Below are 23,067 nucleotides of genomic sequence, written 5' to 3' on the forward strand. Positions count from 1 at the left end.
GAGCAGCTGCCTTCGGCTCAGGTCATGATCCCAGCGTCCTGGGATCGAGTCCCACATCGGGCTCCTTGCTCCGCGGGGAGCCTGCTTCTTCCCTCTGACTCTGCCTTCCACTCTGTCTGCCTGTGCTTGCTCTCACTCTCTCTCTCTCTTACAAATAAATAAATAAAATCTTTAAAAAAAAAAAAAAAGATTTCTCTTGGGGGTGATGAGAATGTGCTGGAATTAAATAGTGTGGGTTGCATAACTATGTGAATATATGAAAAGGCACTGAATTGTACACTTTATTTTTTTTTAATTTTTTGAATTGTACATTTTAAAATGTAGGTGAAATTTAAGGGTATGTGGATATATCCCCCCCAAAATGATCATACTAAGGATGTGTTATATTAGGTATAAAAACATATGGATGTGACCAAAGTTATACTCAGAGGAAAATTCATAGGCTTAAAATATGAAAACAAAACTAAGCACTAAACTCACCTAGAAAAAGACTTCAGGGAAATAAGAAGACGGTATCAATAAAGGTAAAACCAAAAAATAAGTGTCAAAAATACAGAACACTGAAATTGATAAATTCAAGACCTGATTCTTTATCATAACCTGTAAAATAAACTTCTAGCAAGGATAATTAATGAAAAGGAAATATCAAACATATAACATAAAGAAAGAAGAAAAGTTAGCTACAGATACTGAGGAAAGTTCTTTTTTTCTTTTTTAAAAAGATTTTATTTATTTATTTGACAGAGAGACACAGGAGAGAGGGAACACAAGCAGAGGGAGTGGGAGAGGGAGAAGCAGGCTTCCCGCCAGAGCAGGGAGCCTGGTGTGGGGTTTGATTCCAAGACCCTGGGACCATGACCTAGCTGAAGGCAGACACTTAACGACTGAGCCAACCAGGTGCCCCTGAGGAAAGTTTTAAAATGTACATTTATAAGTTACTGAATAAGAAAAAGGTCATCAAAATATTTGCTACACGAATACAAATTAACAAAACTGATTCAGAAAGTATGGAAAGGGTTGAGAATATCATCCAGCTTTCCCCAGAGAAGGTGCAGGGCCCTGAAAGTGGTTTTGCACACCTTCAAAAAATGATAATTATGGTATTTAAACTGTTGCAGAACAGACAAAAAGAAGAAATTTTTCCTGATGCCTTTTCCAAAGCCAGCAAGACTTGACAAAGAATACGATTTTTTTAAAAAAGCACTAATCTCTCTTGTAAATGTATGTGAAAAAAATAGTAAAATATAAGCAAATTAATTCAGCAAAATATTAAAAGAATAATACACTCATATCCAGTAGGGTATAATCTGGGAATGCAAAAAGAGCTCACATTGAAAAATCCATGAATAGAATTCATCATGCCAATAGGTCAAAGGAGAAAAAAACATGAGGTCATCTTGAAAGATGCTTAAGAAGCATTTTATAAAATTAGCATCCATTCCTGATTTTTTTTTTTTTAAGTTCAGTAAAAAGTGAAAGCATTATATGGCCAAGGAGCTAAAGCACAGGATTTCCACTTCCTAGCTGGGTGACTTTGGACAATTCACTTGGACAATTCACTGAGGCTCTCAGGCCTCAGTTTCATTGTTTGAAAGATGATTATCATTCCATTTAAATGAATGAGTGTAGAAAATCATACTGCACAGGGTCAATGCCAAACACAGAGCAGCACTCAATCAGTGGAAGCTTAGTATTTTTATTAGTAAAATGGAAACAGCATCTCCTCAACAGAATTTTTAAATCCATCTATATCAAAAACAGGATTGCTAATATGAAACACCAGATAAAAATCTCATATCACATATATTATACGAAAGGGATTTTATAGTAGATGGTTCTAGATATGGATATAGAGATAGGGAAAAAATGTGGAAGGATATACTCCAAGATATTAATAGTTGTATAGCTCTCGGTAACAGGATTATGGGTGCTTTTTTCTTTTCCTATATTGAATGTTTTTTAATGTAAATGCAATAGCAAATGTTAAGTCACAGTAGAGATAGTTAAAAAAAAAAAAAAAAGAACAAAACTGTTACTCCAGAAAACCAGACACATTGGAAATCTCTCCCAAAAGGCAGAGAAAATGGATTAAGAGCTAAAAATGATAAAGGGTGTGACAAGATTTAAGAATCAGAAAATAGATGTACAACCTAAGGCTTAGAGAGATTCTTAGAGAGATACTGGAGCTATCAGAAATTCTAGTCAAAGCAATCACCGGGGAAAAAAAGTTCTTTTCTAGGAATAAAAAACTGTGTGCAGATCAAAAGTTTTGCTAGGTACCAGCCAAACTCAATGAAAAGAGATCAATAGTGATTAAATTTTATTTTCACTAGTAGGTGGCAGAATTCTGCAAATGCACACACCCAAGCTACTTACACAAGGATAAAAGTTATCCTGGCCTCAGACCTTTCTGCAACACAGCTACCAGAGAAGACAGGGAAGTACAAACCAGTCGGGTCTCAGACAGGAAAAGACCCCGAAACCCTACCACTCACTTATCTTTCTTGCAAAGGATACTTGAAGGATTACTTGAAGGTGTTGTAGCCCAGCTGGGATTAAAGACAAATGAAAAGTCAGTTTCAGTAAAGGGGAAGGTGTAGCACGAAACGAGTGTAGGTCTTTCTTTCCTCATCTCTATCCCAGACTCAGAAACGTGACTGCTACGGGTTGGCCAGGGACTTCTGGCGTCCCTAGAGTCTGACCCTGCTGTGCCTCCTTGCTCTCTGCGAAGACCAGGGAAGAGGGTGACCGATGCGGCAGGGATGGAGGCTGGGGGACACACGACAGAACCCCTTTTGCTGAGACAGAACAAGAGGAGGGACGATTCTGCTTTTCCCGCTGAAATGTTTGAAAAGGGCGGGCAAACGATTGCCGGGCTGTCAGCCCGCGTGCCCTGGGAGAGGAGAGGCAGGGCGGCTGCGAGGGGGGCGTGGTGCCGGGCTCTCTGCGGGGTCGGGTCGGGAGCCGGGGCGCCCGCGGGTTCTCTCACACCCTCCCCCGAGGCGCCCGCCACCGCTCGAGTTACCGCGTTCTCAGTCCCTTCCCTTCCCCACCCCCGCCGGGGTCTCCGGGAAGGGCCGGCAGTCAGCGGGGGTCCCCGCGGTCCGGGAGGTTGGCCGTGGGCCTCGCCTCCTGGACAGACGCGGGGCGCGCGTTCTAAACCCGGAGGGCGAGGGCGGCCGGTGCGGGGAGCCTGCGGGGTGGGCGGGCGGCCTTACCCCCGGGCCCCGTGGACACGGTGACCTGCGCGTAGGTGGCTCCCGCGGCGGCAGCCGGGCCCGACACGCCGTTGAGCGCCGCCACGCGCACGGTGTAGCGCGCCCCGGGCCGCAGGTGGAGCAGCGTGGCGGCGCGCTCCCGCAGCCCGGCCTGGCGCGGCACGAAGGCCACCCGCGGCCCGCACGGCTCGCACGCGCCCCCCGGGCCCTCGCGGCCGCAGCGCAGGCACAGCAGCGAGTACGTGACGTCCGAGCGGCCGCCCGAGTCGGCCGGCGGCAGCCAGCGCAGCCTCAGCGCCAGCGGCGAGCGGCTCAGGCTGTACTGCAGGTCCCGCGGCGCCGACGGCGGCCCTGAGGGGACGGGAGGGGGGGCAGGGGGAGCAGTCAGCGGGGCGAGCGGGGGGAGGCGGGGCGGGGGGTTGTGAAGGGGGAAGGGCAGGAGGAGACGCAGGTTCGGGGGAGTGCGGAGGAGGGACGGGGTGGTGTGGGGCCAGTGAGGCGGGAGGGGCAGGGAAGGGGCGCGTGGGGGCCAGCGCGCGGAGGGTAGTGAGGGGAAGGGGATGAGGATGCACGACGGAACAGAGTGTGCGGGGCGGGAGGTCCCCTCCTGGCTGGGGCGCACGGTGAGGTGACGGCGGGGGCGGGGTGGGGGACGGGCACGAGGGGCAGTCCACTCCAGGACCAGCCAAGAAGCCTGACCTCCGTCTCCGGGACCCTCGTCCTGGTTCTTCCAATCCCAGGCCCCGGCCCCATCCCCATCCTAGGGTCCCCTCCCGCCACCCCGCCGTCTGGGTCGCTGGTCCCCAGGCTCCTCACGCTCTCCAGTGCCAGCCCCTTGCCCTCGGCATCCGCTCCACCAGGCCTTTCCTGATCCGCCCCCCCCCCCCCCCCCCCCCCCGAACGCTTTGGAGGGGGGCACTCACGGGTGCAGGAGGCCGAGGGCGGGTCGGTGGGCGAGCGCGCATAGCTGTCCTGGCACACGCAGAAGGTGGAGGCGTTTTCCAGGGCCCGGCTGTGCTCTGGGCACGGGGAGCAGAGCAGCCGGCGCGAGGACAACTTGTAAAACCCTGGGGGACAGGCTGCGGGGCAAAGCCACGTGAGGAGGGATCTCCTCCACAGCTCCTCCCTCCCCCACTGTCCTGCCTGCCCCATTAGGGTGAGTTTAGGTCCTGGAACTGTGCGGAGAAAGGAGGTCTCCGCTCTTCCAGCACTGCCCCAAGGGGTAGCAGCTCTGGACCCAACCGCCCAGTACTACCTGACCCTTAAGAAGTGCTTACTGTGTGCTCAACACTATTTTACTTTCAGTAGTTCACCGAATCCTCACAACAGCCTGTGAGGCATGTATTTTAATCCTCATTTTTTAAATGAGGAAATTAAGGCTCAGAGAGGTTCAGTAGCTTGGCCAATGTCCCATGGCTGGTGAATGGTGGGATTCCAACCCAAGCAGACACCATCCTACCCTAATGCCCACTAGGGAAAGAAAATAAGCCAGACTCTTCCAGTCTTGATGTGAAGCCAGAAGACAGGTGCCTCCGAGGGGTGTGTCACAGCTCCCCAGGGACAGACACCCACAGGCTTCTCGTAATGTGCGCGCAGCCGCACTCACACTGTTGTCGGAGCCCAACATCCCACCACTACCATTTGGGTTCATCATCACAGATCCTCAACTGACACCCTTGGTTGCAGTTTAGAAATGGAGCCAGACAGATGGAGGGGAGTAGAGGGAGGAGGATGAAGTTTCCCCGGTTCTAGTCTTGACACCCTCCTCAGTGACTTTGCTTCTCTCACTTCTCTGCTTCTCTGGCCTCATCCAGGACACAGGCTGTTGAGAGCACAGGCTTTTTTGTATCTGGACAACCTGGGTTTGCAGCTGGGCTTTTACCCCTTAGTTGCTGGTGGCCTCGGGCAGATCTCTTGACCTCTCTGAGCCTTGTGTAGACAACCCACCTCAAAAAGGTTGGTGGGGGATTAGCTGAGATGAAGTGTAAGCCGCTTAGCCCAGCAAAGACAACACGCTCACAACCGTGGTAGTAATTACTGTTCCTCTATCACAGGCCTGAAGTGGAAATTGCTTAACGCCCACTTGAAAACTTTGCTCACCAGCTGGGCCAGGCGGGAGGGAGGCAGTGGCTCTGGGGCCCTCCTCTGGGAGTCCCAGTGGTTCTCACCTTGATCTCTGCCCCCACCCACCTGGCCTTCTTTCTAGTTCAGCTGGTTCTGGAAGGCTGGCCCCAAGAAGCCCCAAGAAGACATGGTACAGTAGAAGGGATGCACAGGAGCCCTCAGGAAGAATGTTCGGGCTGTGTGAGGAAGAGGGGAGTGGGCTGAGGGTCTCCATGATCTGGAAGCCTTTAGGCTTGGAGGCTCAGTCTTGCTTGGGCAGCAGAGCTTTGGGCAGGATCTCTGAAGCCCCAGGGGCTTTGGAACTATCTGCCTTCAGAACAGAGCATGGACTCACTAACATCTTGGTCTGGCGGGTGGTAGCAGCCCCCGCTGGGACTCAGGTGGCCTGGGTCCCCGTGCTGGCTCTGCCACTCCCTGTGCCTCTCTGGCCTCAAGAAACCATCAGCCAGGTGGGGGTAATAACCACGGCTTGCCAGCCTCCGCTGTGAAGTCAGAGCGGGGATCTGTTTGCAGGGTCTCACAGCGGTCGGAAAAAAGGACCAGAGGCTCCTTTTCTCTGTGTGTTGGTGGACACTTGGGGTCCCGGAGACGTGTATCACAGCAGAGACAGCAGTGGTTATCTCTACTTTGACAGGCTCTGCATAGAGGAGGTTCGCTTTGAGGGGCCAGCTCACAAAGCTTCCAGACTGCTGGCCCCTCCCTCTCTTCCTCAAGATCAGAATCAAGTGTCAGAGATCACCTAGCTCCACTCCCCTGACCAGGTCCTCCAGCAGCTTTCTTAGCTAATCTTTGATTAGAAATGGAGAGCCCACCTCCTTCTGTACCCCTGCTGAATGGTACTGGCAGTAAGAAAGGGCTTCCTTATGTTGAGTCCAAATTGGCTCCTCTGTCTGGAATACCCCTCATGCCACCCCATCAAAGGGCAGCCATGTGCCCTGTGGAGACTTAGAGAGCCTGTCTGCTTGGGTCAACTCCCCAGTGCCAACCACCCCACCCATGCCACACTCAACTCTTCTTTTCACACTTCTGACTCTTGTCCTATAAGGTTTTATACTCCTTCTCTCCTTTCTTTTTTCTTTTTACAAATTTTTACATTATTTTTATCCTTTTTTAAAAGATTTTATTTATTTAGTTGACAGAGAGAGACACAGCAAGAGAGGGAACACAAGCAGGGGGAAGTGGGAGAGGGAGAAACAGGCTTCCTGCTGAGCAGGGAGCCCAACATGGCCTCCATCCCAAGACCCTGGGATCAGGACCTGAGCCACCCAGGTGCCCCAACCTTCTCTCCTGGTAAACTCTTATGTTTCTCCAGACCCCAGCTGAAAATAATAATACCTCCCTTGTGAAGCACTCCCCGGCATTCTCCGCAGTTGTCTGTTCCTCAAGGCAGAGCCGATGCCATTTTAAGTGACTTTTGTCTAGTCTCAGCTTAAGTCAGAAGTGGGACTGGGTTTCTGAGTGTGTGTGTGTGTGTGTGTGTATGATTGCACAATTGCCCTCAATGTGTATCCAAACCCTCTCCTCCAGACCCTGATCTATTCATCGGATGATTTTTTTTTTTTTTAAGCACCTACTATGAGCCAGGTGCTCTGGAGAGAGGCCCTGGAGATAGACTACGTAAAACAGACCAGGATCCTACTGCCCACTGGCCCAGATGCCCTGCTCCCACCTCACAGGGAGAAGAGAGACTGTCAGCTGGTAATTCCCTCAAGGTCTGGCCATCCAACTCACAAACTTCCATCTACACCCACCTTCCTTCTCCCCCTTCCTTCCAGGCCTACATGAAGGGATGGGCCACCTCCCTTTGAAGGCCTCCAGCCTCCTCCTCCACTCTGGGTCCTGCCCCTTCTCCGCCTCCCAGACTATATCCCATCAGTCTTATGGCTCCTAATTCTTACATCACTCCTTCTCTACCTATTCTTCCCACGGACAGAACAAGGGAGTGCTGCAGTAAGAGTGGTCCATTTCGGGTGCAGACAGTGAGGGTATTATTTCTAGGGTATTAAAAAACAATAAATCTGGGGTGCCTGCGTGGCTCAGCCGGTTAAGCGTCTGCCCGCAGCTCAGGTCATGATTCCAGGGTCCTGGGATCAAGCCCTGCATTGGGCTCCCTGCTCAGCGGGATTCTGCTTTTCCCTCTTCCCCGTCCCCCCTTCCCCGTGAGTACATTCTCTCTCTCAAATAAATAAAGAGAAATATATATTTTTTAAAAACAATAAAGCTGACTAAAACATAGCCTGATCTTTATTAGCAGCTAGCATCAGCAATTCTAAACCATGTCAGTAATAAAATACATCCCCCTGGGGCAGGCTGCTCCCACCACACCCCACTTGGTACCTCCCCCCCCACCCGCTCCTTCCTTAGCAGATAAACAAGGCTCCTATCTACAGCCAAAATCTTCTCTCAATCCGGTTTCCTCTTTAAGATACCACCCCCTCTCCTCGCCTTTCAAATCCAGCCTTCCAGGAGTTTTGCACATTCCCTGACTCTCACTCCACATCTTCCTCCATCCCCCAACCTACTGAGCCCGGTCTGTCTGTCTATCTGTCTCTCCATTACTCTCTCTCTCTCTCTCCATTGCTCTTGCCTGGGCCACCAAGCAGACACTGTCCAAAGCTCGCCTTACCTGAGTGCTCACCCACACTATAAGCTGTTCCTTCCTGGACCCCTCCACGTGCCCGGGGCTGCCATGAGATCACACTTTCCTGGATCTCCTCCAACGTCTGATTCTCCCTCAACGTCCTTTTTTATGGGTTTCAATTCTTCTACGCCCCCTTACGTACTGCTGTTGTGTGAGACTCCATCACTGGCCCTCCTGCTTCCTACCTCATCTTGGTCAGTCCCAGCCACACCCACGGCTTCTAGTGGTACCTATATTTCTGTTGCTGAGGTCCAGACTCACTTTCTAGCTACCTCCCCTTGAACGCACCACAGACATCATAAATTCAGGGTCCGTCAGTGTCCCGTGTTCTCTACCCCAGTGAATGATCCTCTGTCCACTCAGTCCTCTAGAAGCATACAGATCAAAAAGAACTCTTCTCTCCTCCCTCATGACGTGGTCACCAGGGGTTGTGGATGCGGCTCATTTTCCCACCCATCCTCATGTCTCAGTGATCTCTGCCTCAGTTCAGACCTTGTGCTCTTTCTCCTGGACTACTGTGCCATCTTTTTCTAGTCTTTAATCCTTCCTTCCCCCAATCATTTCTTTGTAATTGCAACTCAAGTGATCTTTTGAAAATATAAATCTGAACATGTCAGATTCCTGCTTTATATCCTCCGCATCAGTCTACAGCATAAAATCTAAGTTCTGTATTCTAACGTTCAAGGCCCTTCATGATCTATTCTTGCCCCCCTCCAGCCCCAACACCCCTTATACCCCCAAAGGCCCTTTGCTCCTAGCCCCAATCATGCTACATTCTTTCCTGCCTCCATGTTTCTGCAGACAATCTCTTAACTGAGAATGCTTTTAGCTGCCTGGAAAAAAGGCCTTTTCCACACTTAGAATTGGCCTCTCCCTTCTCTAGGCTTCCTCAACTCTGTTCATATGTGTCACACTCTATGGTAACCACTCCTTCACCCAATACTCCTTTACTGGACACCTGCCATATCCTGTTATGGACCCTGAGGCTGGCAAGACTGATTCAGTCATTGCCTGAGGTCATTTTCTAGTCCAGTGGTGGAAACACACATAAGTAGATCACTGTGTACCATGGGGTTAGTGCAGAAAAAGAGGTTGCCATCAACTACACTTCAATTTAAAAAAAAAAAAAAAGGCAAGAAATAGAGGTTGCGGGGCACCTGGGTGGCTCAGTGGGTTAAAGCCTCTGCCTTCAGCTCAGGTCATGATCCTGGGGTCCTGGGATTGAGCCCCACATCGGGCTCTCTGCTCCTCAGGGAGCCCGCTTCCCCCACCCCCCCTCTCTCTCTGCCTGCCTCTCTGCCTACTTGTGATTTCTCTCTCTCTGTCAAATAAATAAAATCTTAAAAAAAAAAAAAAAAAAGAAATAGAGGTTGCAATGGGTGCTGGAGAGCAGAAGTGGATCCTAACCCTAATTAGAGAGCCTCCAAGTCCCTTACTAATCCACAAGTTCTCCCTGAGGAAAGAGATGGTGACAACATCTAAATAAAATAAGCCCTCTTAAATGCATTTGGTAAGTTCTCAGGTCAAAACGAATGGACGATTGAAAAAAGGACAAAATAGGGGCGCCTGGGTGGCTCAGTGGGTTAAGCCGCTGCCTTCGGCTCAGGTCATGATCTCAGGGTCCTGGGTCCTGGGTCCTCTCTCTCTGCCTGCCTCTCTGCCTACTTGTGATCTCTGTCTGTCAAATAAACAAATAAAATCTTTAAAAAAAAAAAAAAAAGAAAGAAAGAAAGAAAAAAGGACAGAATACCTTTAGTCATTTCTTCCTCTGTCTTCCCACCACTGTATTAATCCCTCTGTTAGATCACGTAATACCTTGTCGTGGTTTTTCAATTTTTACATTTTCATCTGTAGAGCTGCTGAAGAGTTGAAACTATACCTGACTCATTTCTGTTGTCCTACCATCCACAAAAGGATGTGGCTTAGAAGAATCATCCCTTGCTCTTTTTACATTAAGGGCAAGCATCCATACTCTATCCTTACCCTTAGTCCTCAGAGCCAGAGATCAGCAAGAAAAGGAGAGGTCTGGTCCTGGTGCCCTACAAACCTGAGAACCCAACCAAACCTGCACATGACCAGGGTCTCCCTTGGGGGCACAGTGACTCATAGTTCAGAGAGTTGGGTTATTTAGTGCAAACTCCTGACCTCTTTCTCTCTCTCCAGCTCAAGAATCCCACAGCCAGCCTCCAATTTGCGTATGGTCAGGGAATGGGAGGTCACTCTATAAAGAAACCAATGCGTCATCCAGTAGACGTGGGTTGCTGTATCCTTCTTCCCTATGCCTAAGGGAGGCAGTATGGTGTAATAGAAGGAACTTGACAGTTGGGCAAATCTGGATTCAAATCCTGATTCCCCATTTACTAACTTCGCAAATGAGGTGTTAATAATTCTCTGAGCCTCCGTTTCCCCATCTACAAAACAGGGATACTAGCGACTTACTTTACTGTCGGGAATAAATGAGACGTTCTTTGTGAGGTGCTGATCATAGTGCCTGAAACGCACGCCCCTAATGCCCCCCCTATATAGAGTCAAATTTACTTCCTAGTAATTTCATTCAATGGTCCTGGCTGGACTCACTGGAAAGCTCCACAGAAGACCAGGACTCTGGGCTTCACAGCCCACAGCTTCTCCACTCCTCCTCCTGCCTCTTTCAGCCAGCGCACACTCTCTCCCTGTCGCCACCTGCGCGCTATATTCCCACGCCACACCCCCCTCGTCCGATGAATACCTTCACAGATGTCACCACGTTCCTGGAATCCCGCACTGCAGCTGCAGCGGCCCACGGGCACCAGCCACTCACCATCAGCGCCACAGTGCATGCGCGGGGGGCTGCCGGGCTCCCCTTCTGAGTGCGCCACGCACGTTCCCGTCACCTCCACCAGCGTGGAGAAGGCGCTCTCGGCCGCGGTGGCCGGGAACGCTGCCAGGCCCCGCACCGTGGCGCGGCACTGCTTGTAGTAGACGCGCACGGAGACCAGCGCCACGCATGCGCCCACGTCCTGAAAGGCCAAGTGGAAACCCCGCCGGCTGAGCGGACCGATCTCTCGCACCTCTGTGTTCAGCTTCATTTTGCGCTCTCCCAGGTCGCCCTGCGTGAAGCTCTCATCTGCCGCGATTGTATCGATCTTGCGGGGCCGGCTGCCACCTGCTCGGAGACGCCCGCGACCCAGGTCAGCCTCTGTTTCCAGGTAGTAGACGTTGAAAGTCTCCTTGCAGGTGCCAGCGGCGCCCGGGATGCTGCTGCAGTCGCGCAGCGTGAACTGCAGCTCCACGAAGATGCGCTGCCCGCGGCCACGGCTGATCCAGCCAGTTTGCAACCAGTTGTCCTGGTTGGGCTCCAGCACGTTGCACACCTGATATGTGCGGATGGGACGGTCATGCTCGTCCACGCCGCTGATCTCCTCCCACTGGGGAGGAGAACAAAGATGAGGGAAGCTCAGAGCCAAGGCGCCCCCAGGAGGTCGAGTCCTGGCGGTGACGAAAGCTGAAAACCCCCTTCCCCATCATCCCTCATTCTCCCTCCCTCCACCTCCGACCCCTGAAATTGTAAGATGCAGAGCTGGGAGAGACGTTGGAGACAAGAAGCACAATCTATAATTTTATATGTGGGGAAACTGAGGCTCCAGAGAGTGAGAGAGAGTGATTTGACTGGATATGAACGTGAGTTAGCCCCAAAGTTGGGGAATGGTGCCTGAAGTCTCCTGGCTCTCCACCAGGTGCCCATTCAGTGACCAGGCTTCAGTCACAGAGCCATATCTCCCAACCCCCACGCCTAGTTTCTAAGCCTCTTTTAGGATATTAAGTCTTGCTTGTTCTGTCAATCCATCAATCAACACTGCTTAGAGGGTCTACTACATGCAAGGTATTGTCCAGCATTGGATCATATAAATGACACATTTATGTTGCTACACACAGGTAGTTTAACCCTTGCTATATATTTTTTTCCTTTTCTTTTCTTCTTGGACTGACTAAAAACAACCTTTCCTAATAGGCCACTCTGGCATGAAGCCAGTGCTGCTGAAGACCACATGCTCTGAGGAGAATTTTGTGCTGCTGTAACCACAAGGGACCAAAGGATTTGAGTCCCAGACCACCAGAAGATTCCTGGCACAGGGAGAGAAAGGTTACACTTACCCCATTACTTGGCAGTGCAGTCCAGCCCAGCTCAGCCTGGGAGGCTTTGGAATCCAGGAGGATAACTATGGAGAAGGAAGAACAGAGAGGTCAGAAAACCAGAAGGTCAGGAAGGTGGGAGAAACCCTTTTGTGAGTTCACTGTAAATTTGCTGAGGGGACAGAGACCAATTTTTCCTATTCCTTATCTTCCCATGAAGGGGTGGGATGTGAGTTAGCTCAAATCCAGAAAGATGTAGCCATGACTATTGGGGAAGGAACCTGTATTAGTTTCCTGTAGCTGCTGTAACAAATTGTCACAGACTCAGTGGCTTCAAATAACAGTAACTTATTCTTGTACGGTTCTGGAGGTCGGAGGTTGGAAATCAGTTTCACTGGTCTAAAGTCGGGGTGTCAGCAGGACTGGCTCCCTCTGTAGGTTCAGAGAAGAAAATCCATTTCCACTAAAATTTTTCAGTCCCCTAGATTCTTTGGCTTGTGGTCCCTTCCTCCATCTTCAAACTGCATCTCTCTAATCTCCTTTAGTGATCAAATTGCCTTCTCCTTTGGCTCTGACTCCTCCTGCATCCTCTTCTAAGGACCATTGTGATTACCTCGGGGCTATCCAAATAATCCAGGATAACCTCTTCATCTCAAAATCCCTACCCATATCTGCAAGTCTTTTGCCTTTTGGAATAACATTCACAGGTTCTGGGGATTAGGGTGTGGACATATTTGGAGAGTCATTATTCAGCCTGCCACAAAGTTCATGGAAGTACTTTAAGATTGTCTCTAAGATGGAGGTGGTGGTGTCAGTGAGCCCTCTTCCTGCCTTCCTAGGCTCCCTAAATTACAACTAGAGTGCCAAGAAGAGGGAGAAGGTGAATATATTAAAGGATTTCTGCATACATCTTGAATTCTTTCATATTCAGGGGCTCTTCTGAGATCTGAAGTCACCAAAGATGGGAGAGGCTTGAACCTTCTTAGTTTGACTCCCAGAGCCTCTGTGGGAAATGAGTGGAGAGACTCTGCCAGTAGCAGGAGAAATAAAAATCTCTTCTCTCCTCTGCTATCAGTGTCAGTCCCAAAGAAGCATTGGTCTGGACGGCACAACAACAGCTCAGAGGCAGGAACCCAGGCTATCCTGAAGTCTTGGAAGATTACAAAGCTGGAGCTTAAACAAGGGGGCGGGGCTCCAAGGAGAGGGTCTCTAAGAGGGTTGGCTTCAGAGGCATCGGAGACTGTAAGCAGGACCGCCGACAGCTCTCCCGATTTGGGTATAACTGACAGCATATCGGAATTGCATAGTGGAAAGCCTCAGAGATCCGGCTCCCCGAACCCCTGATCAGCGCTTCAAATTCCAGCTCCTCGGGATTCTGCACCTGGATATGACGCCTCTGGATTCAGTTCAGTGTGCAGCTCCCCCAAATCCAGAATCCGAGGCAAGACGCGGGCTCTGGTACCGCAGGCAATCTCAAGCCCAGCAACGCGGACCGCGTCGGGTAGTCAGCGCTCCAAATTCAGCACTGCGGACAGTTCCCCCGCCAGCAAGTCGGGTTGCTCTCGACCCCAGCCACCCCTTCCCGATCAGAGCGCCCCACCTCCTGCCTCGCTATTCGGGCTCCATACCGTCGTCCCGTACTTCGATCTCACCTCCACATCTCCCTGTCTCCTCTGCTCTCTTCATCTCCCCGCCCCCACACCTCCCACCTCCAATCGCTCAGCCTGTCCGTCTCACCGGCCCCTGAAACGCCGCTTCTGGCTCCCACGGTTCCTGGGTTCTTTCTTCCCTGGCCTCGCAGGTCTCTAGCCCGATATCCTCAATACCCCTCTCTTTCCCATTGCTTAGCTACCGTTTTCTCTGTCTCTTTAGTTCTTTGCTTCCTGCTGCCCGCTTGCTTCAAATCCCAATACTGACTCCAGTCTCTCTATACGACTCCTTTCCTCAGAACCCCGGTTCTCCAGCCCCTTATCTTCTGGCATCCCAAGCTCCAAGAACAGCCACCACTCTCCTCACCTTCCTCAGCGGTCCCGGGCCTCCCTGGTCCCAAAAGCAACGCCAGACAGAGCGGCATCAGGCAAACGAACAGGCGCAGCGGATATGGGCCGGCGCCGGTCTCCATGGTCCGCAGACCGAGCTGTCAGTGCGGCGGCGGCTCAAGCCGCGCCAGCCCCAGCACCGCTGAGCAGTGCCCCCAGACCCTAGCGCCTTCTGGGGGCGGGATCTCGCTGGTTACCATCATCCACGGGGACCAATCACCAGGCACCGCCGCGGGAGGTCCACCAATCCTCCCCAGCAGAAGGTAGAGGGGTGGAGTTTCATAGGCCAGGGGCGGAACAGCTAAATGGAAGGGGGAAGGAAGGGGTCCCGCCAGTCTCCAAACGTGGGGGTGGGGCAGCGCTGAGCGCTAGCCTGGCTCCTGGGGAGGAAGATGAGCCCGCGGCGATGGCCCAGAGCTCGAAACCTTAGCCTCTCATTCCCGAGAAGTAGACAATATGGGCGTGGCTTAAGGACGGGTGAACCTCGGGGTGGCAGCGACACTTGCAGCCTCTAAGCTAGCCTGGAAGCTCCCTTGTTCCCAGGACTTGCAAGGGATTTTGAAGCCTGATGTCCTGACCCCAAGCTCAGGGGAGTTCCTCAATCTCCCAGCTCTTGGCTTCTTGGCTTCTTCCTACGTCTGCGGCTCCTGGCGTCCCCCGGCTCGGTCCCGCCCCCTTCTCTCCCCTCCCTACACACACACACACACACACACACACACACACACACACACACACCGGCTGCAGGAAGGGGCCAAGCCCGACCCTGGGAGCTACTCGAGAAAGGAGAGCAAAGTGGGAGACGGAGTCCCACCCTACCAGCAGCGCTTCCAAGGTTGGGAAAACATGTGGACGCCTGGATGGGGTTGGTGGTAGATACTGCATGAACGTTTGGTTCCTCGGGTTCTTGGTCTTGCTGCCAGCACACAGGCAGCACTCTGCACAACTACCCATTTCCCGGGTCTGCTCGGAGCCTGGAGTTCCCCCCCACCCCCCCCACCCCACCCCCGCCTTTGACAATCCCTCTCCGCCCATCCCAGGGTACTGGTGAAGAGCTCAGTGGCCGAGATTCCGAGGCGCCTGCGAGACAGGCGGACCAAGCCTCACAGAGTTCAACCGGCGCTAGAGAAGCTGCAAGAAAACGTGGAACACGACCTCTATCTAGTGAAGGTCATTTATGTGCAAGCTGAGGGTTTAAGGCGTTGGTGGTGGGAAGGGCTGAAGCCCTCCAGGACGAAGGAGGCGGCTATTGAGCGCCACCATCTGGGCTGAACTTGAGCAGACAAAGCTCCACCCACCCTGTAGCTTTTCAGTGCTCTTTTCTTGGGGGACCCAGCCCCTCTGCTTTTGGAAGCTAAAGTACCTGGAAAACCCTTGAAAATCATTGAGTGCTGTGTCTCCATGACCTGCGTGGCTTGACTGTGCGTTTTGTATATGTGTGTTCCCTACCCTCCCAACCAAGACTCCCTGAGTGCCATGCTCTGTGCTGAAAATATCTGGGTGAATCTCTGTCTCTGCCACAGTCCATACCTCCTTGAGCACAGAGAATTATGAAAATTCGTGGCATCTAATTCCACGTGGCATCGTGGAATTCTATTCACTTACAAGCCGCTTTCGTGTGTCATTTCTGTGTGTGTGTGTGTGTGTGTGTGTGTGTGCCTACACATGCGCGTCTAGTATGTGTATACGAACACTTGTTCACTCACAGACATATTTGCTGGACAGCCCCAATAGGAGTGGCTGGGAGGCGTTGGACTCCTTTGTAGGTAGAAAGAAAGGTTATCAGGAGAGGCTGGGGCTCGGAAACCGCACCGAGACCCAAGCCCCCAAGCCGGCTGAGGAAGCAGAAGGAGGTGTGGCGTCCAGCAGGTTCTTGGATGCAGGCGGGGTCTTTGAAATCGATCTACCTGAAGAAGGCTCTCACACCCCCACCTCTTTCCATCTTCATTCTTCTCACGATTGGTTTTCCCCTCCCCCTCTACCCCCCAGCGTTGGGAGTTGGTATTTTTAGAAGCTGCTTAGAGACCCAGGACTCCTTTCATTTCAAAATGAGTCCTCACTCCACTACCCCTCACCCTTTTCTTCAAAACAAGGCCCCATCCCCTATGCAGTCTTAAGGCACCAGTCATGGCTTCTTACCCGAGCATCAGGGACTTCAAACCGGAGCTTCTGACCCGTATGTGCTAATACAAAATGCAAACTCCTCGTGAGCCTCGAAAGGATCTTCCAGGAGCCAAGCATATGGGGGAAATTATCTGGGGGAAAGCCATATAGAATGCCCCAACAAACCTCTGGCTGCCAGGAGTCTGGCCCCACCACCACCACCACCTCCACCACACATACATGCAAGCTCCTTGCGCCTTGGGGAATTTGCCAGATCAAGAGCCCAGCAATGGGGGAAAGAAGAGGAAAAGAAGAATTGGAACAATTCTTTTGTTTTTTCCTTTGAGCAATTCATTTATAATAAAACCAGAATGGAGAAGCCTCAATGTACGAGGATGTATGCGAATCAGCAAAACTTTAAGAGATACTCCAAGGCAGACTCTCTACTAGGTGACAGTGGAATAAACACCTATGTGAAGATATTCAAAAGGGCCTTAGAAGGAAACTAAGACATGGTTTTACTACTAACTTTAAGTGCTGGGGTCCAGTCCACCAAGAGCTAAGTTAGATCCTTTCCTGGAATAGTGAGGTTGGGAGTCGGGGGGGGGGGTGTTCTGGCGGAGCGCTGAACTGTGAGACAGTGCCCAGCTTCAGCCTTTCAAATTTTCTGTTCATGGTACCAAACCCACTAAAGTCTGGACCCTCCATTTTAACCGGACCTGGGACCTGTCCGCTGCCCTGCTCCAATCCTCAGTCCAGGGCTTGCTGTGTGTTGCTCCAGCCTATAACCCAGATCCAACCATGTGAGCCTCCAGAAGACAAGCAGCTTTACTCCATGGAGTAGGAGTGGAGGGACCTGGAACCCATCTGGAGACTCCTATTTTCTCTTCCTCTCCTCCCAAACCCCATATGAGGTAGTAGAGAAAGAATCCTTCTCTCTTTTTCTACTTCACTATCTGCTGGAGTTGAGCAGGTTCATTCAACATCCAAATAGTTGAAGTGATCTTCCAAGGAGCAGATCCAATTTTACAGCATCTCCAAGCTACTGGAGGTTACAAATTAAAGGGCTGAACATTTTATCTCTTCTTTTTGCACAAATACAGAAAGTACATCCATCCTGGCTGAACAGAAAAGGTCATCTCCTCCATGGAGAAGACTAAGATTTCTTCAGAGAAATCAGGGTCAATTCCTGTCCTCGACAAAGAAGACAAAGAGGGAGCAAAGAGCACTGGTGAGCACTACTCACTACTGCTCAAAGGGACATTTCTAATTTGTCTCTTTCCTCTTCCATTCTATCACCTTTTTCCAAGCTTGAGAAAAGCTTAATAATTCACCCAAGGTGAATTATTTTCTAGGACAATACACTCACAGGCAAAAATAAGATGGAGGTTATATACAAATGTTTGAATTGTATTTTTCTAAGATAAAGGAAAGATAAAACATTTAATTTATTGACTTTGAAAATTAAGCAGCAGAAACCTTTCATTATCAAATACAACCATTTAGACTTTATGATACTCTACTTTCTCCTCTGTGAAATAAGAATGAACAAATTTCAGAATTATTGCAAAGTCAGAATATAATTTATTTGTATGGCCCAGCATGTGGCATGTGGCACATAGTTCTGGTATATTTTATTATTTAATCTCATGGTTAATTAAGGTGAAAAACAGAAAGAAAAAAGGAAAGGATAAAGGAAGGTTAGGTGGTGAGATAGGAGGAAAGAGAGGTAGAATTAGGGAGACAGTCATAGGGGAAAATAATGAAGGATAAAGAAGGAGACAGGCTGTTGAGATGAATGTGGTTAGGAAGCACAAGAGCCTGAAAGCAATGTGCTTGAGGAGACAGGAGTGTCATGAGGGAAGGCTGGCTGGCCAGCTGCCAAGTGGCCTCAGAGGTGACACTTACCTTGGTGAATTAATCATGGTCCAGGATCGTAAACTTGACTTTAACAGCATTAAGAAAGAACCTATGTGTTGGAGGGTTGGAAAGTAGATCGTAACTAACTCAGCTCTGATCCTGCTATCTGAGCCAAAGACCCAATGAATTAATACGCAATAAGAAATGGAACTGCAAGAGAGTCAGAATTCTTACATTGCCATGTCCAGCAAATTCTTCCCTTGTAGGAAAAAATTTGCACAGGAAGCCAGTTTATGATGTGAAGGCTGCTTTGAGAGTTTAAGGGGAGGCAGTTGGATGGTTTAAATATTTGATGGCATCAGGCTCTGGTAGCCTTGTGCCTCCAAATTCCCAGTAGGGATAAACCTGCAAGGGGCACCTCAGTGACTGTACTAAGGGCCAGGGCTTGGAATGGGATCTGTCAACATACGTTTCTCTGGCTTATTTTAAAATCTTAATTTCATTTCTGATGAGCCCATTTTAAGATCGAAACAGCCCTTTTAAATTTAAATGACCTGAATAAACTCATAAAAATTTTATAAGTAAGGGTGCCTGGGTAGCTCAGTGGGTTAAGCCTCTGCCTTCTGCTCAGGTCATGATCCTGGGGTCTTGGGATTGAGGCATGCATCAGGCTCTCTGCTCAGCGGGGATCCTGCTTCCTCCTCTCTCTCTGCCTCTCTGCCTACTTGTTATCTCTCTTTCTGTCAAATAAAGAAAGAAAGAAAATCTTTTAAAAAATTGGGCTTTATAAAAATGAAGTTGTTTTAAGAAATTTTATAAGTAAAAACTAAAGATATCCATAAAGATATCCAAAAGTAAAGATATACCACCCTCACATAATCCCATTTCAAATTTTAAACCTGTTAACAGATTGATATATACCCTTCCTGATCCTTTCTATAAGCACACACACACACACACACACACACAATTTTACAGAAAATGAATATAGTCATTAGTGAGGTAAACACTGTTGATTACCCAATATCTTTTCCCTTTCATCTTTTTCATTGCTGAGAAACCCCAATTTTGTTTGGATGTTCATAGTCCTTTGCTCAGAGAAGATGAGCCTCTTTCTAAGTTCGATAAATAAAGATTGTTATTGGCTAATCGTTGTCATCCCATTCCATTTGTCAGAGTTATCATAGGCATGGGTATGTGATATAACCCTGGCCTTCTGAATTAGGGATTCTAGAAAAGGTTTTCTCTCCTAATAAAAAGAATTGCATAGGGGCACCTGGGAGGTTCAATTGGTTAAGTGACTGCCTTTGACTGGGGTCATGACCCAGGAGTCCTGGCCCCATATCGGGCCCCTGCTCCTTGGGGAGTCTGCTTCTCCCTCTGACTCTCCCCTCTCTCACACCCTCTCTCTCTCTCAAAAAAATAAATAAGAAATCTTTTTTTCTTAATTGCATAACAGGCAACAACTCACTTTTCCGTATGTCATGTCTGCATCTGACACCTGATGTTGCAGCAGCCATCTTGACATGGTGAAGAGAGAGATCTCCATACTTTGGTAAGATTTTTCAGTTGTGGGGCGCCTCGGTGGCTCAGTGGGATAAAGCCTCTGCCTTCAGCTCAGGTCATGATCCCAGGGTCCTGGGATCAAGCCCTCCATCGGGCTTTCTGCTCAGCGGGGAGCCTGCTTCCTCCTCTCTCTCTGCCTGCCTCTCTGCCTGCTTGTGATCTCTCTCTCTCCCTGTCAAATAAATAAAGAAAGAATATCTTTTTTTTTTTAAGATTTTCAGTTGTATGTAGTTGGAAATCTAACCAAAACTGGCTTAAACAAAAATGATATTTTATTAGTTTTATTTACTCTATTTTATTAGAGTAACTGAATGAGGTTGATCTGCATACAAGAGCAATGATTAGCTTGGGATTGTGGTAGAATATCAGCTAATCGCCAAATTTGTTATTCTAAAAAGGAATGCAGTTAAGATCCTAGAACTAAAAAAATACAGTAACTGTATGTCACCCAATAGGTGGATCTAACGTAATATTAGACAGAACTAATTCTAGAGTTAATGAACTAGAAGATCGGTCAGTATAAAATATCCATAGTGAAGTGCATAGAGAAAGAAAATAATAGAAAATTATAGATAAGAGACTAGGAGACGTACGGGACATGCTGAATAAGCTTAAATATATGGAATTAGAAAGACAGAAGAGAGAATGGGAAAGAACCAATATCTGAAGAGATGATAATTGAAAAATTTCTAAAACTGATGAAAGACATCAAGACATATATGCAAGAAGTGTCATCAGTCCCAAGCAGGATTAATGCAAAGAAAATAACACCTAAACACCTCATAATAAAACTGCTAAAAAAAAAAAAAAAAAAAACAAAGACAAAGAAAATAAAACCTAAAAGTAGCTTGAGTGAGAAAAAAATACACATTACCTTCAAAGGAAGAATATTAAGACTAACAACTGACTCCCCAGCATAAATAATAAAATCAAGAAAATGATGGAGTAGTATCTTTAAAGTGCTGAAAGAAAATATGGTTAATCTAAAATTCTATACCCAGTGAAAATATCCTTCAAAAATGAAAGAAAGATGTATGTTTTCAAACAATCAAAACCTGAGGAAAAAAAATTCCTCCATAGAGCTACACTAAAAGAAATACTAAGGGGACATTTTCAAGCAGAATGAAAATACACCAAAAGGAAGCATGATTCTGCAGGAAGAAACAAAGAGCAACAAAAAAAGATAAATATATGGGTAAAAGTAAATGAGCAATGACTGTATAAAGCAAGAATGTCTTGCAGAGTTTTAAGCATATGTAAAATTGAACCACACCACAGAAATAGTACACACTGGGCAAACAGGTGAATAGAGTTAAAGCATTTTAAGATCCTTGCATTGTTCAGGAAATGGTTTAAGAATTAATTTAAATTAAACTTTAACAAGTCAAGAATGCATGCTATAATCACCGTGGTAAACATGGAAAAATAATAAATATATATATCACTAACAAGCTACTGTAGGAAAATAATGGAATAATAAAACCAATCCAAAAAAGTTTTTTTAAAAGACTTTATTTATTTATTTGAGAGAGAGAGAGAAAGCTCAAGCAGGGGGAACAGCAAACAGAGGAAGAGGGAGAAACAGGGTCCCTGCCAAGCAAGGAGCTGGATGGGATTCGGGGCTCAATCCCAAGACCTTGGGATCATGACCTGAGCCAAAGGCAGACACTTAACCAACTGAGCCACCTAAAAAAGATGAGAGGTTTAAAAGATGAGAGGAAAAAGGAACATAGAACATGTGGGAGAAAAAGAAAACAAATACTGTAATATCTTGAAACTCAAACATATAAATTGCTATTAAATGTAAGTGAAGTAAATACCCCTATAAAAAACAAAAATTGTCAAATTGTTTTTTAGGAAGCAACTCTATACTGCTATTTAAAAAATTGTATATATAGGGGTTCCTGGGTGGCTGAGTTGGTTGGGCATTGGACTCTTGATTTTGGCTTTGGTCATGATCTAAAGATCATGAGATCGAGTCCCGTGTTGAGCTCCATGTGGGGCATGGAGCCTGTTTAAGAGTCTCTCTCTCTCCCTCTCCCTCTGCCCCTACACAACCACCTCTCTAAATAAACTCTAAAACAAACAAACAAAACTCAAAAACAAACAAATATTTAAAAACCTCTTACATATAAGGATTTGGATATTTTAAAGAAAAGATGTATTATACAAATGGTAACTAAAAGACAATCAGTGAAGCAAAACTAATATACAAATTAGACTTTAAGGCAAAAAGCATTATTAGATGCTATGTAATGAACAAAATGTCAATAAACTAGGAAGATATAACAATTATAAATTTGTTTACACCTAGTAACATAGCCTTAAAGTATATGAAAGCACATCACACCACACTCCACATCTGCAGTATAAAACTGATTCTTGGGAATCCAAGAAAAGAGAATTAGGGCAAAAGAATGAACATGGTAGAAAAGGTGTACCCAGTGATATGAACATAGCACAAGAGTATCACTCGGCATTATCAACAATAGCCCAAATGTCCATCAACTGATGAATGGATAAAGAAGATGCTGTATATCTACAATGGAATATTACTCGGCCATCAAAAAGAATGAAATCTTGCCCTTTGCAACAATGTGGTTAGAGGTTGAGTGTATTATTTAAGCTAAATAAGTCAGTCAGAGAAAGACAAATAATGTATGTTATCACTCATATGTGGACTTTAAGAAAGAAAACAGATGAACTTACTGGAAGGCAGGGGAGAGGAAAAGGAGAGAGAGAAACAAACCGTAAGCAGCTCTTAATGATAAAGAACAAACTGATGGTTGATGGAGGAAGGTGGGTGAGGGATGGGCTAGATGGGTGTTGGGGATTAAGGAGGGCACTTATTGTGGGGAACACTGGGTGTTGTATGTAAGTAATGAATCACTGAATTCTACTCCAGAAAACAATATTGCACTGTATGTTAACTACCTAAAATTTAAATTAAAAAATAAAATAAAGATAAAGATAAATAGTAAAAAGAAAGAAAGAAAGAAAGGAAGGAAGGAAGAAAGAAAATCGCTTGGTGTAATTAGCTGCTTGCTGCTGCAACAGATAAATCCCCCCAAATTCCGATGACCTAATTCAACAAATTTATTTTTAGCTTTCATTACATATTCAGTGTATCTTAGTGGGGATTCTGTTTCATTCCCAGTCCTCAGGGGGAAGAAACTGACAGAAACTTTAACATGTTGACCCTGTAAAATCAGGACATGTGATGGGGGAAGAGGAAGGTGTATAAGACACACAAATTTTGTTTTTTTTAAGATTATTTATTTTTTTATTTGACAGAGAGAGAGCACAAGTAGGTCGTGAGGCAGACAGAGAGAGAGAGGAAGGGAAGCAGGCTCCTCGCTGACCAGAGAGCCCAATTCGGGGCTCAATCCCAAGACCCTGGGATCAT

General features: G+C 47.8%; 1 protein-coding gene across 3 annotated transcripts in view; it reads right to left on the bottom strand.

Moving 5' to 3' along the window:
• Positions 1 to 14,300, bottom strand: part of EPHA10 (EPH receptor A10) — a 38,505-nt gene extending 24,205 nt beyond the window's left edge. For all 3 annotated transcript variants that reach the window (XM_059377316.1, XM_059377317.1, XM_059377315.1), the window contains exons 1-5: positions 14,113 to 14,300; positions 12,118 to 12,182; positions 10,712 to 11,390; positions 4,142 to 4,297; positions 3,219 to 3,569 (exon numbers count right to left, since the gene is read on the bottom strand). In XM_059377316.1, the coding sequence (XP_059233299.1) occupies positions 3,219 to 3,569; positions 4,142 to 4,297; positions 10,712 to 11,390; positions 12,118 to 12,182; positions 14,113 to 14,218 (1,357 nt within the window). In that variant the 5' untranslated portion in view covers positions 14,219 to 14,300. The remainder of the gene's footprint in view (positions 1 to 3,218; positions 3,570 to 4,141; positions 4,298 to 10,711; positions 11,391 to 12,117; positions 12,183 to 14,112) is intronic.
• Positions 14,301 to 23,067: the final 8,767 nt, after the last annotated feature.

Source organism: Mustela nigripes, chromosome 14 (assembly GCF_022355385.1).
Source record: "Mustela nigripes isolate SB6536 chromosome 14, MUSNIG.SB6536, whole genome shotgun sequence".
Taxonomy (NCBI): Eukaryota; Metazoa; Chordata; class Mammalia; order Carnivora; family Mustelidae; genus Mustela; species Mustela nigripes.